The 18,153-nt window shown below is 41.1% G+C and overlaps 1 protein-coding gene across 1 annotated transcript; it reads right to left on the reverse strand.

The window, feature by feature from the left end:
- Nucleotides 1-488: 488 nt before the first annotated feature.
- On the reverse strand, nucleotides 489-6,171 carry NEFL (neurofilament light). Its single transcript, XM_037813418.1, has 4 exons — nucleotides 4,988-6,171; nucleotides 3,883-4,007; nucleotides 3,113-3,432; nucleotides 489-2,463 (listed from the first exon to the last, which is right to left on the reverse strand). The coding sequence occupies exons 1-4, from the start codon at nucleotides 6,032-6,034 to the stop codon at nucleotides 2,318-2,320; spliced, it is 1,638 nt and encodes a 545-aa protein (XP_037669346.1). The 5' UTR covers nucleotides 6,035-6,171; the 3' UTR covers nucleotides 489-2,317.
- Nucleotides 6,172-18,153: the final 11,982 nt, after the last annotated feature.

Below are 18,153 nucleotides of genomic sequence, written 5' to 3' on the forward strand. Positions count from 1 at the left end.
GAGGTGATGAAAATGTTATAAAATTGACAGTGTTATGGTTGCACATACCTATGAATATACTAAAAATCACTGAGTTGTGCACCCTAAATGAGTGATTTGTGTGGTGGATGAATTATATCCCAATAAAGCTATTTAAAAACATTAGCCTATTGCAGTGTGCCAACTGAAGGAGGGCAAGATGCTGGGAGACTCATTAGAGGGTGGTAGGGTGAATAGAGAGACGTGGATGGAATTGAGACATGTGGACAGTAAAATCATCAAGACTTGGTGACAAGTTAGACTAGAGATGTTGAAGTGAGGAAATGGCAAGAATGATGTCATGCCTAGGAGTCTTGTTTACAGAACTGGATGACTGGGGAGGTGCCACCATTCATGGGAAAGGGAATATTGAAAAAAGACTATAGTTTTGTGGGGAACAAAGGAAAGAGGAATACTGGCCAAAATACCAAATTTGGGAATTTAAAAAAAAAGATTTCAAACTCATTTAATTTAGGTTTTTCAGTATTTTATTATGGCACACAGGATAGAGTATGGTACAGTGTTCTTACTTCAAACAAAATAATTCTCAAATCAACCAGTTCTTTCCATTTGGCTAAGGTTACTTTGTAGATATAGTTTGCATCTTTCTGAGATTTACCCTGTGCATTATTTTATGTCTAAAGAACATAAAGGTGAAAAGCTTGGTTTCTGAGGTGATACCTAGTCTTTACAGAAGCTTATTTACTGAAAGCCTTCATATTTCAAATCTGTATCATCATGATGGATAAAGAAATATTTTACCTTTTTGCCTAGTAGCACGTTTAATTGGAAATAGGTAGCATGAAAAGGATCAGATAAATTTAAATGGAGACCACTTTGCTTTCAAGTTAAATTCATGATCTTTAGAAGTTGTCTAAATAACAAACATTGAAATAAATTAGCTAACAAAGCAATTGTTTAAGAACAGAAGCAGAACAACAGATAGTCAATAATTTCGTCTACATTCCACATCAACTGCAATTGCAAGAGCTTTCAGAACTTTACAGTGGACAGGGGTGAAGGATGGGTATGTTTTTAGGCAGTGTCCAACCAGTTAAAGCTGTCATTGAAATTTGAATTTTTCCCAATAAATACATGCAGAGCAAGGCCAATGTGATACACAAGTACATAAACTCCCCCCACCCGTAAGTTCCTGGTAATAATTTCATTACCATGTATCAGTAATTTTTAAAAGGTTGAAAAATGTATGGCATTGAATGCTCTTTACTTGAGACAACAGACTTCAGCTAACAACACACCGAATCATGAGTTCAAGATTACAAGCAACATGTTTGCAGCGGCAAATAACCTTTGATATCCTTATTCTCTCCTCCCCAAACTATACATTTATTCTTTCTGATTATATCATTTGCTCAGGTTTCAACTTCTGCCCATCATAGACTATATAAAAATGTCTTTATAGTGATGGATGTCTGCAATTCATATTCTATCCATATTGTATTTACCATTACATACTTGTATTGTGGTGGTGTGTTAAAATTACCTGTTTAACATAAAGACTATATTGGTTGCTTAATTTCAGCATTTTCTTCAAGAAAGTCATTCCCCAATTTAATAAAGTATATTTTCTGGGGCAAAGTATATTGCTATGTATATGTATTTTAAAACCAAACTCTAGGCTTTCTCATTTACTCAAGTTTATTATCAGCAAAATTTTTGAGAGGAGAGATTTCATGAATGGCTATGACCTAAGTATCCCTTAAAATGATCAATTTTTTAAAATGCACTGTAATTGCTAAGATTTTGACTTTAAAAAAGTATTTGGAAGTCAGTTTTCCACTTGCATATATGGCTTGTATTGCTGCTTTCTTTGAGATAATTTAATTAAGTCAACAACCACAGTAAAAATGATGCGTCATTCTGTATAACTTTATTTACTATTTATTGCACATAACTCGAGGTCTTTAATTTCTAACCACCAAAGGTTCAAAGTACTATTTTTTCCACGAAATTTAACATTAACATTAGTGAATTCATTTATTCATGTTTTTTATTGTAAACATCTGAATTATTCACATTGTCATAGATCCTGAACTCATAAGCGTATACCATGCACAGGCTGGCAGCAAGCCAGGAAGCCACTCTGCAAGCAAACAGATACTCTGCATAAGGAGAAAATTCATAGCACAACATTGAATGTCCAGCCTAAGTCATCTGAGACTTATACATATATTAACTTCTTAATTCATATGGTATCTGGAACTCAACTGACTAGTTTGTGATGGGGTTGACCTGATTTGGGGAGCGTTATTCCTGAAACAGTTAAGGGAGAGGGGGCTTAATCTTTCTTCTTTGTTGCTTGCTCCTCCCCAGCACCTTCATCTTTTTTCTCTTCCTCTTCAGCTTCTTTGGTTTCTTCTCCTTCTTCACCTTCACCTCCTTCTTCTTCCTCCTCCTTTGCTTCTTCAGATTCTTCCTTGGTGACTGTAGATAGAATAAAAAGAAAATTTTTAAAAAAGTTCAAATCCAGGGCAAGTCCAGTCAAAATGTTTATGCAAGGTTTTGTGTGAAAACACAAGTGTCGGAATGTTTACTTACTCGGAACCTCTCTGCTCCATTCTGCAAAAAACACATATGATGAACAATCCTTACCATGAATAATTTGCCCCTGAACATGTATTTAAAGAGAGTGAAATTCCTTCTAGTTATTGGACACTTTACTCCTTTCTAAGACCTAAACTCAGTGTTTCTTTTATTATAAGTCTGGCACTCGCTTTCATTCTTTAGGACATCAAACTGCTGCATTAAATCAGTATATTAAAAATGAAATTTAATAGTAAAAAAGGCAACAGGAGGGTGATATTTTAAAACATTATTTTCAAAAAAACTGCCAAGCTACAGAAAGATGAGTATCTCTGGGAGGACAGCCAACTTGACAAATTATACCTCACTCATAATCAGCGGTTTACTAAAGGATTGTTGCGTAAATAGATTAATATATTAGGTAAGATTATAAAATCACATATGAATAAAGTTTCCTTAGCTTAAACAATGACTTATTTATCTTACCCACCTCCTAATGTCTACACACAGTTGGCACTGGGAATTCTAGGGGCTTTTTTAAAAATCATACCTTCTTCCTCTTCAGCTCCCTCCTCTTCCTCAGCCTCTTCCTTCTCCTTCTCCTCCTCTTCAGCTTCTCCTTCGGAGGCGGGTTCCTCCTTGGCCTCCTCAGCTTTAGCTGCCTCTATGGTCTCCTCCACCTCAATCTGCTCTTCCTGGACGTGGCTGGCGTAGTAAGACGGGAAAGAGCGGGCGGACATCAGGTAGGAGCTGGTCTGTAAACCGCTGTAGGCAGATCGGCCAAAGACCTGGGCACTCTGGGAGTAGCCACTGGCTAAGCTTCCCACGCTGGTGAAACTGAGCCGGGTCTCCTCACCTTCCAAGAGTTTCCTGGGGAGGCAGGTGGAAAATGGAGTTAGGAATCACAAACACAAGTAGTGCTTTTTATGACTTGCTCGAAGCCCTAATTTCACCTAATGTCATCATTGCTTGGCCCTGATGTCACCTTTAAAGGCAAATGCAAGCTGGAGCAGCCTTGATAATTATCAAAACTTAATGACTGGGAACTTTGTGATTCAGACTAGAAAACCTAAAACACCTTATAATAGCCCTGTCTATTCTATTTAAAATGGAATATGAAGCTAAGAATAGGACTCATTACAGGGTTAAACTCTTATTTGTTATATAAATACCTTCTTGGAAGAGGCCACAAAACGAATCCTCAATTATTTCAAAGGTAACTGACTATTCTTGAAGGTTTCTGATTCAACATAACTTTAAATGGCATCTGATTTTCTTCCTAAGGCTTGGAGGCTGCTACCTCTATCCCTCTGTTTTTACCTATAAGCTGCAATCTCAATATCCAAAGCCATCTTCACATTAAGGAGGTCTTGGTATTCCTTCAGGTATCGTGCCATTTCACTCTTTGTGGTTCTCAACTCATTTTCTAATTTATTGATTGTGTCCTGTTGGAAAAGAAAAATCCAAGCATAAATCCATAGTGCTATTATTTTACTGTAGGATTGCTGCAAAGGCCTGCTTTCAATTAAAATTGAAGAACACACCTTAGATGAAATCTCCTCTAAAAACAACTGCCATTTTTATTTTTAAACCTTTTGTCCTTGCCTAAAATATCCAGCTTCACAAAGCATGAGACGAAAACAAACAGAAAATTAATGAAAGAAATAATTTTTGTTTTCTTTAATTAATATACTCTAAAATGCCTGCAAGGAAACTAAATTGATAGACAAACTTTGTTTCTCACTCACTGATTAACTCTTCTTTATTCAAGTTACATGCAAGAAAATTAACCCATTCCTTTACAGGAGAAAGGAAGTATCTAGATAGAAATTTTCATTTTTTCTAAAATATTCTCGATTTAGCTAAATTATTTTCTCTACTCCCCAGAAGAAGGAACTCCTTAAAAAGGAAATGATTTACTGTGAACTTCATTGGGTAATTTTAACTGTATTACTGTGTACCAGCTAAGGGAAAGGAGGGGTTGGTCATAAAGTTTGTTGGTCAGTTATCCTTCCGAATTAATGAACGCTATTCGCTGTATTTATTATCCAGATCTTCTGATATGTAATGCAAAGCAACTCGTGGTTAAGGGATACAGTTGAGAGCGGAGGTCACCATAGGCCGGAGGCAAAGCCCAATTCCCTTCTCATCTCTCATCCCCATCCAGCCTCCCTGCAGGGCTGGACAGCTTTGATGCTGAACAGATTCAACTGCATGGAGCAAAATCTTCCCAGACTGCAGTCGCACCCCGCCCCCCTCCTTATGCCCCATCCTCCCACACAGTCTCCAAGGAGTTAAATCCTACCCTCTAACAACTGCTTCAGATACCTTGTCCCTGGTCTTCACTTTCAGGGCGCGCCTGTCAACCCTCCTCCCATTCCGCAACCCATCCCCTCCCCCCACTGTGTTTTAGAAGGCGCCGTACCTGCATAGCACTAATGTCGGCATTTTGCTTGTCCTCCAGCTCCTGCAGCTGCTTCTCTAGCGCTTCGTTCATGCCCCGACACGCTTCGATCTCCAGGGTCTTGGCCTTGAGCAGGCGGCGGCTCTCGGACACCTCGTCCTTGGCGGCGCGCACGGCGTCGGTGTTCTTGGCAGCGCTCTCGGTCAGCACTGTGAAGCGGCTCTTAAACCACTCTTCGGCGTTCTGCATGTTCTTGGCGGCTAGCTTCTCGTACTGCGCGCGGATGTCCTTGAGCGCCGCGGAGAGGTCGGGCTTGGTGGACACATCCATCTCCACGGAGATCTGCGCGTACTGGATCTGTGCCTGCAGTTCGGCGATCTCCTCTTCGTGCACTTTCTTCAGGAAAGCGATCTCGTCCATCAGGCTGTCGATGCGCTTTTCGAGCTCAGCGCGGGCGAGAGCCGCCTCGTCGGCGCCCTTGCGCGCCTCCATCAGCCGGCCCTCCGCGTCCTCGCGGCTCAACACCTCCTCTTCGTAGCGCGCCTGCAGGTTGCGCAGAGTCTCCTCCAGCCCTTCACGCTCGCCCTGCAGTGCCTGCTTCTCGTTGGTCGCGTCTTCCGCCGCCAGGCGCAGGTCGCGGATCTCCTGCTCGTACAGCGCCCGGAAGCGGGATGGCTCGGAGTGCTTCTGGCGCAGCACCAGCAGCTCGGCTTCCAGGACCTTGTTCTGCTGCTCCAGTTCGTGCACGCGCTCGATGAAGCTGGCGAAGCGATCGTTGAGGTCCTGTAGCTGTGCTTTCTCCTGCGTGCGGATAGACTTGAGGTCGTTGCTGATGGCTGCTACCTGACTCAGGTCTAGGTTCTCAAGGCTGGGCATCAAGGAGCCGGAGCTGGACGAGTAGCTGCGGCGCACGGACAGTGAGGAGGAGACCGGTGCCGAGTAGCTGGAGTAAGCGGAGCGCGCGGTGCTGTAGCCGCTGCGCACGCTGGAGATGTGCACCCGGGGCGTCTCCACGTAGCGCCGCTTGTAAGAAGTCGAGTAGTACGGCTCGTAGCTGAAGGAACTCATGGTGGCGGTCGGTGGCTCTCTGGTTGGAGGAGGAGATGGGGGCCTAGAGAGAAGGAAAGACGGGGGAGAGAGGGAGAGGGGAGGATGAATGGCTGTGTGCGGCTAAGCGCCGTCCTGCCACCCCTATTTATACCCGGAGAGATTCTGACGCAGCCTGCCATCGATCACAGCGCGCTAGGCCAGTGGGGGCAGCTCGCTGCTGCAGCCAAAGGGAGGACTCTGCGCAAAAGGAAAGGCGGGGGCGAGCCACAGGCAGCTGGAGAGCTGCAGCTAAGTCGTCCTTTCCACTTTTCTTTGAGGCTTACTATTTTCTCCCAGATCCCGTAGCCCCTCACTCATTTCCTTTCTCTACTCCCCCATCCTACTTACTCCTTGACCTCCTGTCACTAGGATACTTAAGTGTCCCCAATACCCCGATCTCCCTACTGACGCCGTAGTTTTCCATATCTCGGTACCTCGGAGACACCCACCGTCCCTTCCCCACCAGAGACGTCCTTAATCATCTCCCTTGTTCATGGTGACGACTTAGTGCCTCCAGGGCGTGTGAGATTCAAATAATAGTCTAAGATTGTATATGTGCGGCATGTATTCAGAAAGTTTTAAGTTTCTTTTTAGCTTTTTCTGGTGCCTTCTTTAATTCATCTCCCTTTCTCATTATTTTTCTTTTTCTTTGACACGCAGCCCTTCAACAAATGGTGGATAACCTCCCACCCCATATGTGAAACTGCGACACTGCAGGTGTTCATTATAGCCTTTCTAAACCCTTACAGCAATTAATAAGCCTGATCTCATTTTCTCATTTCATTCTTGGGCTTTGAAGCCTCGATTACATTTAACGTGTTGAAATGTGTAAGGTGGTTGAGAGCCGGGAATGAGTTTGAAACTAATAGGGGGAAAGACCGACTTGCAACGGCAGCGGCGCGCTCTGCAGCGGGAACTTCAGGTGTTATCTGCCTTTATTTTCTTCACCAAGCTACGTTCCTGCTTGACACCACCAAATCCATCACATTAAAGCCCTATTCCCTCCTTTGGCACTCTGTGTGGCACCCAACCTGATGATTTAGACAAGCCATGCAAATGGCTGATTTTCCGAGGGAAGCTGCTGTGGCCGCCCGAGCGCCAGGTGTGGTCTCCCGGGAGAGCTCAGCCGGGAGACATCTCGAACCGGAGCGAAGAGAAAACAGCCACTTGCCCCCTCCCCCACACCCGATTCACTATAATAAATATATAACAGATGCAGGAAGGACTCCATGGAATCCTTTAGAAAGCACCCGGATATCTGAAACAGTGTGCACGCTGTAATGCACCAGCTACAGCCCTGAGGTTTACAGGGCATTTTCACACACATTGTGATAGTGAGTCTCTTCGGTTTAAAGGAGAGATAGCAGAGATTGTCGCAAAAATCGTAAGGTTTTCTAAGCAAGCATTTAGCTTTTGTTTTATTTATATAACATAGCATTTGATGAGCAATTTACTGATTTTCCTTTTAATAGAACTAAGGGGAAACATAACTGCTTTCGAAAGTTGAAAAAATGCCAAAGAAAAGCCAGAATCGCTTTCCCGGTGTTGCTCAGAGAGTGAAATGCTTGGAGCAGGTGCCACAGTTCCTTCCGGAGGTACTGCACTACTCTCCCTGCAGGAGGGTGGGGTGAGGCTTAATCTCAGAGATCCTTTCCAACTCTCAGAACCTGTGATTCTGATACCCCCACCCTCTTCAAGGTAGGGAAAATGATTGCAGCAAAAACCTTCCTGCGTTTTTTAAACAAACTCTGTTGTTTCAAGTAATACTAATTTAGAAACATTAGCATTGATAGCTGAAGTCTATCAAGACTAAATTATCTCAAAGTTTCCTCCATACTCAAACATTCCGAGATTTCAAACCTAGGGCCATTAGGCTGTTCTGAGTAATGTTTGGCCCTTGCAGTCCTGGTGGAGTATTTATTCTCATGGCTTTTTATAGCCTACATAGCCCTGATCTTCGGCCTGGGTGATTCAATAATGCAAGATGCTTTTCTGGGGAAAGAGAGAGAAAGAAACTTGCTAAGCCATATTTTTGTCTGTTCTCAATTACCCATAGGTGAATGAAAAGTGGCAGAATGGATTGTTTAAAAATAAAAAACCCAAACCTGCTCCATATAAGCCACATTGTTTCATGTTCTCTGTCTGTGAAGTCTGCACATTCCACAGTCTTAGGTTTTCATGAATTCATGTCTTTCGTTCCAGCTCCCTTCCCTAGGAGTTTCAGGTTACCCTCAGAGATCTTAACTCCATCAGCAATTTTGCCAGGGCTCCTCCTCACTGAAGCCTTTGCCTGCGGAGAATTCTGCCCAGAAGCCAGTGAGGTGGCTGAGGCTGCAGGGGCAGTGGGAGGCTGTGGAAAGCAGAACCTTGTGGTGTACCTGCAGCCGTCCTTTGGTCCTTTGCGTATCTGAGAAAGGAGGTACAAAGCAGTGATAAAGGGTGAGAAGAAGAGGGCAGAGGGGCCTTTCTTTTGCTGAAGCTGGTCCACAGGGAGTAGGGAGAGGGGCAAATTAACTGCATTTATCCATGTAAATCTCTTAATCTCTATCTTTTTAGTGGCTCCTGGCATAGCCACCTCATTCTCCACTGCAGCCTTGCTTTAGGGGAATTGCCTGAATTTAAGGTTCCCAGCCTATGTCTGGGTTTTGCTTATCCTACTTTCAGCTTTCCTGCTAGGGGCCTGACACTGTTTTAATATTCTGTCCAGTCATCCTCCTTTATAAATCCTCTACCCAGCATCTTGCTCTGAATGTCCATGTGTCAATTTGCTCTGTGTCCAAGCCAAGATAAAATGAGCACTTTAGTGAATCTATTTTAAAAGCAAGCTTTACTTTTTTCTTTCCCTTACTATAAATGTTTCTGCATTAATGTTGTTTGCAAGTGTGTCTAGAAAGCTTTTGAGTCTTGTCACACACTTGTGAATTTATTTCCCTTTAAGACTATTCTCCACAAACATGAAAGTGGTTGAGGGCAACCAAAAAAACAAATATAGACCAAAAACTGGTTAATGGAATACCTACTGCCCTGGGTATTATCCCTTATATCTCTGTAATCTCCAAAAGGACTGTTTGAGGTAATTAAGTTAAAAAATAAAACATTCACATTACCTCAGAGCTCATGACATATAATTCTCTTAGAACCAGAAGAATGATCTTACTTCACTTCCAATACAGTAAGAAAGCTTGAGACAAATAAGACTTGGTGATTGGAGATGTTTCATTTCATGATTCTAAAACCTTTTGACACTGCAGGAAATTCTGTATTGGCACTTGCTTTGAAAAACTCAGCTTTCAGCTCAAGTTCCTAAGGGGTAGGGCACATGAAAAGCCTCTGTCTGGGGGTCAGGAAAGCAAAGTTCTCCCATCACCAGTGAGCAGTGGGAATAGTCCTAGACAAGAACAATAGACAAATCTGTATTCTCCTCACCTGGTGGGTACGTCAGTGTTATCAAAGTTGGCATCAGCGTGTCAATGTTAGGAAGGATGATGATAACATGAACACTATACCTGTCAAATGACATTTGACATCTATTTTACATCTATTAGGTAACAAGTTTAAAAACACAGTAAGACAGTTGTTATTATTTCACCACTACAGCCTTGTTTTAGGGGAACTCCCTGATCTTATACAGAGGAAAAAGCTGAGGCTCAGAGAGGTTAAGTAATTTTCCAGATCACACACAGCTAACTCAAACCTAGGATCTATTTGCTTCCAGTCAGAGTGGTGCTCAGACTATACTGTCCTGCAGACACTGACATTTATTGCTTCCTTATGTCTCTGGGAATTTAATAATTACCTGCAGTTGAAACCTCTCATGTAGTTGAGACATCAATATGAACTGATCTGTACCTTTAGGAAACTGTAAATGAGCATATTTCATTTGGACAGCTAATGGTGACAATAAACTGTATGAGCCTCTTCCACATTTATAGCAGAGGGATTGTTGTAGATTTCTTAAATGTCCAAATGTAAAATAAAACGCATGCTATTGACAAACAACTGATGGCAGAACTTTTTAGAAACTACCCTAAACCTCAGTTTACAAAACACTTTTTCAGGAATTAATGAGCTAAAATGCAAGTTAGCTGATATAAACTCCTTAAAACAACCACATATATGATTTCCACATTTTTCTTATTAAAATATATCCATTTCCACCCTTATGAATTGAATTTCTTTGAAAAAGTGACCTTAAACATTGCTATAAAGAATTCAAGAAGAAATAGCTGTGCTCAACATCTCATTATTGAAGTTTATTGTACTTTCCACAAATCTTTAACTTTAAAAAGTAACATGACTGTGAACAGTTGATTGTATACCATGGATGATTATATGGTATATGAATATATTTCAGTAAAACTGAATTTAATTTTTAAAAAAAGTAACATGAATAATATTAGCAGAAATGTATACTTTGTTGAAGCCACAAATGTATATTTTCTCTATGCTTCTAACCAGTTTTATTTCTTTATATTATTATGTTCACCACAGGAATCACATATGACTCTCCCCATCTCTTGGGAAATATATTTGAAAGAAAACTTTCCACATTTGAATATAAAAGATGCCTAATTTTATGGCATCACATTTTGAAGTAGTGCATCATAAAATGTGCTATTTAGTTACATTAAGTTTAGAGTGTAGCAGGAACGAGGATGTTGTTAGAATAGTTTAAAGATGAAAAGCACATTTACATTCAGACCATGTGCAGTATGAGAAATGACAGGAACTAGCTGCTGTTCAAGCAGAAATTATGGTGATAGGTTCAAACCTCTAAATTCTTGCTCCACGGAACTGGCCAAAGTAATGTATTCTCTCCCCAGAGGCCTGCAACACAATGTCTTGCCCTTAATCACAGTCACCAGACTCAGAGGTAAGAGGGTGTGTTGGGGACATTAAAGGACCTGACTTGCAGCCATTTCAGGCAGGTCCCAGTGAAATCGGTCAGAGCCAACTGCACTAACCCTGTTTGTTCAGTTGCACTTTCCTGACTCAATGAAATACATGCTGCTTCTGCAATTTGGATTCTAACTAGCCACAAAAACATTCCAGGCAGCACCTGGATTTCTTTGCTGACCTTTCCATTGGTTTCATAAATCAATTGGAAGAATGTGAGGCGTAGTGTTTACAAAGACAGAGGATAAGCATTTCCATCTGCCGGAGACAAAGCCCTGAGGATGGCTCTTTCACAGCCATGCTGGAGCCTGCCCAGGGCAACGCTTCACTTTCTTGCAGTACTTCTGGCTGCACAAATAGGGCAAATGCTGCAGAATGGCAAATGGGCGGATCCCGGGCTGGCTTCCTACAATAAAACAGGCTTCTGCAAACCGGATATGTAATATAGACATTTGGTAAGTTTTACATGTGCAAGACTGTCGGGATTAGAAAAGCAAAACTTGATTGTGTCTAAATGGTTTATTGATTGATTAAATAGCTCATACGTTCATTCATTCATTGAGTCATTAGTTACTGACTGAGCACTCAGAACGTGCACCATTCTGTACAATGCCGAGAGGGCTGCAGGGAGTTGTAGCATAGTCCCATTCTTCAAAGAGCTTGAAAAATATCTGAGCACAATAAAAAAGAACCAATACTGATTCACAAAAAAGAGTATGCTGAGTGAAAGGAGCCTTACATAAAGGATATGTACTGTGTAATTCCATTTATATGAAATAGAATTTATATGAAATTCAAGAGCAGGCAAAAGGAATCTGTGGTGGAAAAAAACAGAACAGTGGTTGCCTCAGGTGATGTGGCAAGAAAAGAGGCAGAAGGGAACTTCTTGAGAAGTTTGGTCTATGCAGGGGTATGCACTTATCAAAATTCAGAAAATGTGAAAGGATCTGTGCATTTCACTGAAAGTAAATTTTGCATCAAAAGAAAAAATCATAAATCAAATCACTTTCAATATAGCTGCACAGACAACATCCAGGCACATGCATATGAAATTCCGAAGAACTGAGCAAAAGTTAAATAATGCAAGGCAGCATCCTAAGAGATGTAACAAAGAAGAGAACAATGGTAGAAGCAGTAATCACTTGACTTTAGAAAAGGGTGAGGTCACTGCGGCCTCAAATCAATATTTCTGCAGCTGGTTCCTGTGCCAGATGCTTTGTGCCAATATCGTATTTAATCTTCAAAGCAGCTATATTGAAGTAGACATTCTTACCTCTGTTTTAAACATGAGTTGATATTGTATTTCTGTTAGTCTATCCTGATATTGCTTTAGAATTTTTTTTAGCCATCTTACATTTCTTACATTTACCTGAAAGAAAACACTTTGAAAGCTAAGGCTATTAATTTATAGAGTGGCTTTTAAAAACCTAAAACATAACTTTCCTCTATTTTCTTCAAGTCTAATCTTTCCTCTTTAAGTGTAAATACTTTTGGTCCATTATTTAAACCTGTTGAAATAATTTTAGTCCCTTCCAATTTATGTCAAATGTGATAATGAATGACTGTTTCAGTATTTTTTCTTTAGTTAACACTATTAGAAATGAGTCGTATATGCCATGTTTCAGTCAAATCCTCCACCTGCTCCTTGATCTTTGGCAGGTCATGTAACCATTATCTGTTTTGGTTATCCCTTCTATAGAGTGAATTCTTCCTTCTTACTATACTCCACAGTGTAGATGTAGGACATTATTTCTAAGCTAAGCAGAAATTCCTAATGAGACAGAGACATTAGTGCCCACGAACAAGCTCTGGTTTTTAATGTTCTACCTCTCACTATACTTGAAATCTCTTTTCCTTCTGATCCCTATGGCCCCCTTGCGTAAGAGAGATGATAATGACAGTTACAGGGTAAGTTGAAGTTTTCCAAGCATTTCTGCATCATTTCATTTAGTCCCCGGATCAGTCTTGAGAGGCAGAAGCAGATACTGCAGGTGTTACCATCGCCACTTTACAGATAAGGAGGTGGAAAGGTCTGGAGAGGTAACGGGGTTTATCCAAAACCATAGCTCTTCTACGCAATGGAGCCAGAGCTAAAACCCAGGTTTCCTATCATCAAATTCACTGGGAGTTTTTCTCTGAACCTTGCTGTTTCATAAACATATGTACCAAACCTCTCCTTTTTCAGACACCTTCATGGTGAAATTCCAGAAAGGTAGGGAAGTCCCAATTGCCTCTCAATTTCTGACCAGATAGCTGGCATGTAACTGCTCAACTTAAACCTTCACCATCTTTAGCTTCCATCACTGTTAAAATATCATTCGCTAAGAGAGCCTAAGATGGTGGCTAGGAGAGACAGGGCAAAAAAACACCTCCGTGAAAAATACTAGATAGAGGCCAGCAAGTAACCCAGAACACCAGTTCCAGTGATGCACCAGCTGGACAAGGTCTGCTAAATCCACAGGGACCGTGCACTTGGTGAAACTGGGAGTCTGCAGTCTGAAACGAGTGAGCAAGCCCACTGAATGTCCAGCAGCCATGCTGTGGTGTGGAGAAACCGTGGGTTGGCATTTGGAGGCGGACTAGTTGTTTTTTAAAAAAACCCAAAAGCGGCTGCAGATATGGCAGTGAGAACCACACAGTGAAGCACGGCAGAAAAGGGCTGTGTGAATGCCTCAATATCTGGCATGGAAGATAGCCTTTCATGCACCCACTGCTAGTTGTCTCGGAGTGAGGAAGGCAGAGGTGGGCCAAAAGGGGAAAAAAAGCATGCCTCTTGCAGCCATCTTCCTGGTGGGCTAGAAACGCTCCTGCCTGGTGCTGGAGCCATAGCCCAGAGCTGCGCCAAGGGCCCCAGTGTGACAGGAAGTGTTTCTGGCAATACCACGCACACACCACAATATCGGGTGTGGAAAATAGCCTTTCACACACCCACAGCTAATTGTCCCAGATCTAGGAAGGTGGAGCTGTGCGAAAAGGGGGAAGTTAACATGCCCCATTCAGCCATCTTTATAGCAGGATGGGAATGCCCCTGCACAGCCCAGCGGCCCAGGGGTTCCCTTGAGGGACGGTGTGTACTTGTGACATAGCACAGCCTTCCCTCAGCAGAGGCCCTAGAAGGGCATGGCTGGGAAAAGGAACCCACCCAGAAATCCCAGGGACCCTATGCCAATACCAAGGACTTGTGGGTAAGCAGCAGGGATGATCTGTGGTAAGACTGAAATGAAGATTTAGACTCTTGCAACAGCCTTAAATCTCCAGGAACACCTGGGAGGTTTGATTATTAAAGCTGCCCTCCCTCCCTAACCACTCAGACACATGCCCCACATTCAGGGCAGACAGCACCAACAACACACCCAAACTTGGTGCACCAATTGGACCCCACAAGAACCAGACCCCCACACACCACAAAGATAAAGTTGGGAAGAACTGACTTGAGGGGAATAGGTGACTAGCGGACACCATCTGCTGGTTAGTTAGAGAAAGTGTACGTCACCAAGCTGTAGATCTGACAAATTAGAGATTGGTGTCTGAATAATCCTTCATATCCTAAAAGAACCCTATCAAGTAAAGCAAATGCCAAGAGATCAAAAACAACAGAAAATTTTAAAGCATATGAAAAAACCAGACGATATGGATAACCCAAACCCAAACACCCAAATCAAAAGATCAGAGGAGACACAGTACTTGGAGCAATTAATCAAAGAACTAAAGACAAACAATGAGAGCATGGCACAGGATATAAAGGACATGAAGAAGACCCTAGAAGCACATAAAGAAGAAATTGCAAGAGTAAATAAAAAAATAGATGATCTTATGGAAATAAAAGAAACTGTTGCCCAAATTAAAAAGATTCTGGATACTCATAGTACAAGACTAGAGGAAGCTGAACAACTCAGCGACCTTGAGAACCACAGAACGAAAAATGAAAGAACAAAAGAAAGACTGGGGGAAAAAATTGAAAAAATTGAAATGGATCTCAGGGATATGATAGATAAAATAAAATGTCCAAATAAGACTCATTGGTGTCCCAGAAGGGGAAGAGAAGGATAAAGGTCTAGAAAGAGTATTCAGAGAAATTGTTGTGGAAAACTTCCCAAACCTTCTACACAATATAAATACACAAAACATAAATGCCCAGTGAACTCCAAATAGAATAACTCCAAATAAACCCACTCCAAGACATATTCTGATCAGACTGTCAAATACTGAAGAGAAGGAGCAAGTTCTGAAAGCAGCAAGAGAAAAGCAATTCACCACATACAAAGGAAATAACATGAGACCTAAGTAGTGACTACTCAGCAGCCACCATGGAGGCGAGAAGGCAGTGGCATGACATATTTGAAATTCTGAGAGAGAAAAATTTTCAACCAAGAATACTTTACCCAGCAAAGCTCTCCTTCAAATTTGAGGGAGAGCTTAAATTTTTCACAGACAAACAAATGCTGAGAGATTTTGCTAATAAAAGACATGCCCTACTTCAGATACTAAAGGGAGCCCTACCAACAGAGAAACAAAGAAAGGAGAGAAAGAGTAGAGAAATTTAACAGACATATATAGAATATCACATCCCAAATCACCAGGGTACACATTCTTCTCAATAAATTTTAAAAAATTGAAATTATTCAAAGCACATTCTCTGGCCACAATGGAATACAAACAGAAGTCAATAACCATCAGAAACTTATAAAATTCACCAACACCTGGAGAGTAAAAATGAGGGGGAGATGAAAACATTCCCAGATAATCAAAAGCTGAGGGACCTCATCACCAGTAGATCAGTCCTATGAGAAATGCTAAAGGGAATCGTGCAGGCTGAAAGGAACGGACACTAAACAATTGACTGAAACCACATGAAGAAATAAAGATTTCCAGTAAAGATCACATGGTAAATATAAATACCAATACTACTGTATTGTTGATTTGTAACTCCACTATTAACTTCCTACAGGATCTAAAATACATAAAGTGTAATGATGAACCAGTGGTTTTGGACTCAATGTAAAGTATGTAATTTTTGATAAGAACTACATAAAGGTGGGGGAATGGAGGAGTATAGGAACATAGTTTATGTGTCCTATTGAAGTTAAGTTGGTAACAAAGAAAACAAGATTGTTATAGACTTAAGATGTTAAATTTAAGCCCCACGGTAAACACAAAGAATGTATCAGAGAATATGATCATAGAGATGAGAAGTAGAGTATGGGTTATGAGAAATGGGGGAAGGGGCAATGGGGAGTTAATAACAAATGAGTGTAGGGTTTCTGTTTGGGGTGAAGGGAAATTTCTAGTAATGGACAGTGGGAAGGTGATGGCATTGCAACATTGTGAATGTGATTAATCCCACTAAATGGAATGCTTGGGAGGGATTGAAATGGAAAGATTTATGCTGTATATATGGTTCCACAATTGAAAAAAAAGAGACAGTCTAAATAGATAATGACAATTAAATGCCATAGATGATCCTGGATGAGATCTAAGGATAGAGAAAAGGCTCAAAAGGACACAATTAGGACATAAAAAAAAAATGAAATATAGACTGTAAGCTTTATATCAATGTTAAATTTCTTGAACTTCTTAACTACATTTAATGTGATTACATAAATGAATATTCTTGTTCATAGGAAATGTATATGTGAATTATATTATTTGTTCAAGGATGTGTGCAACTTGCTCTCATGTGTTCAGAAGACAGAGCAATAGATGATGGATGATAGACAGGGAAGGAGGGAGGGAAAGAAAAAAATGGTAAAGTGACAAAATATTACAGTTGGTAGATCGGGGTATCGGTGGAGGGGGCTTGGGGTATGCTGGAGTTCTGTGGATGGGGTTTGTATTATTTTTGCAGCTGTTACTGTAAGTCTGAATTTATATCAAAAAAAAAAAAAAACAACAGGCCAATGGGGCGGGGGAGGGGGCAGATATCATTCTCCATGGAAAAGATAAGTGTTAAAGTTCATATCAGTCTTTAATGACTAAGGTGGTAAATGAAGTTTGATAGTAGATTTTGACCAGGGTTAGGAAATCAAAAGAAAAATCTGAGGATCTCAAGCAGTCAGGCTAGGATAGAAAGAGAAAGGGGGAGGAGCACCACAGAGGTGAGGTGGAAGGCCAGAGAATAAGTGAGAATGGGGGCTGGAGCTGGAAGCAAAATATTCTGAGTAGACATCAAGTTCCTGGTACCTAAAGCAAAGGCCTCTACTTCCAAGGTATTATTTTACTGGGATACAATACATATTAATTACAACCAATTAATCCTGGTATGGCCAGGATATATTTTCATCAGCAGAGAGCCCCAAAGCTTTATTTTGGGGCATCTTTTGCCACCAGACCTTTGACCAAAGAAAGTCCATGCATTTAAAGGCTTTAGTCTGAGCTGCTTCTCATACTCTGAGAAGGTGCCAACCAACTGGGAAAGGCCAAAGGAGGAAGGGATGGAAAAAGGAGAAGCAAAATGGCAGAATAGCCCACATACCCAGTCACCAAATCTGAAGAAGGTGTCTGGGAAATGAAATAATAATCCTATGATTTAAGAGGATAAGGGAATTTTCATTTATTAAGCATAATTGTGTACAAGGTATAAAATCAATAATATTAGTATCAGTTTTGTGTCGGGCACTATGCAAAGTCATTTATTTGGATAATTTCTTCTCATTATCACAAGATCCAGTGAGTAGGGAACTAAAAGCATCCTCATTTTAAAGATAGAGAAGCTGAGGTTGGGACTGGAGTCTAAGCAGTTTGCCTAAAGAACTCAACTGTATGATATCATTTAATCCTCACTTAACCCTAGTGAAGCAAGTATTATTTTCACTGTGTAGATAAGGAAAATGAGATTCAGGGAATGTAAGAATCTTGGTCAAGATCACACAGCTGGGTCAAGGGCTGTCTGAACTCTCACACTTCCAGGCTGTGACCAAGGTGCAAAACTGTTCTTGAGAGATGCTATACAAATAAGATCTCTCACTCTTCTTTTTTCTACAAAGTTTAAATTTATCCTGAATACTTATACAAGAAAATGCTGCAATAATCAGAGTAGAGTAAGCTCAAATAACATACAAGTAACACAATCCATCTAATGGTCATTTAGGCAGAGCCCTGCAGACACAAACCCAATAAGTCAACACTCTGCTTTATTAGCAGTCTCCAAAAGTAGACATCCGTCACTGAAATAATTTATAAGAACAAAATTACATTAGAGCATC

The sequence above is a fragment of the Choloepus didactylus genome, chromosome 20 (genome assembly GCF_015220235.1).
Source record: "Choloepus didactylus isolate mChoDid1 chromosome 20, mChoDid1.pri, whole genome shotgun sequence".
NCBI lineage: Eukaryota > Metazoa > Chordata > Mammalia > Pilosa > Megalonychidae > Choloepus > Choloepus didactylus.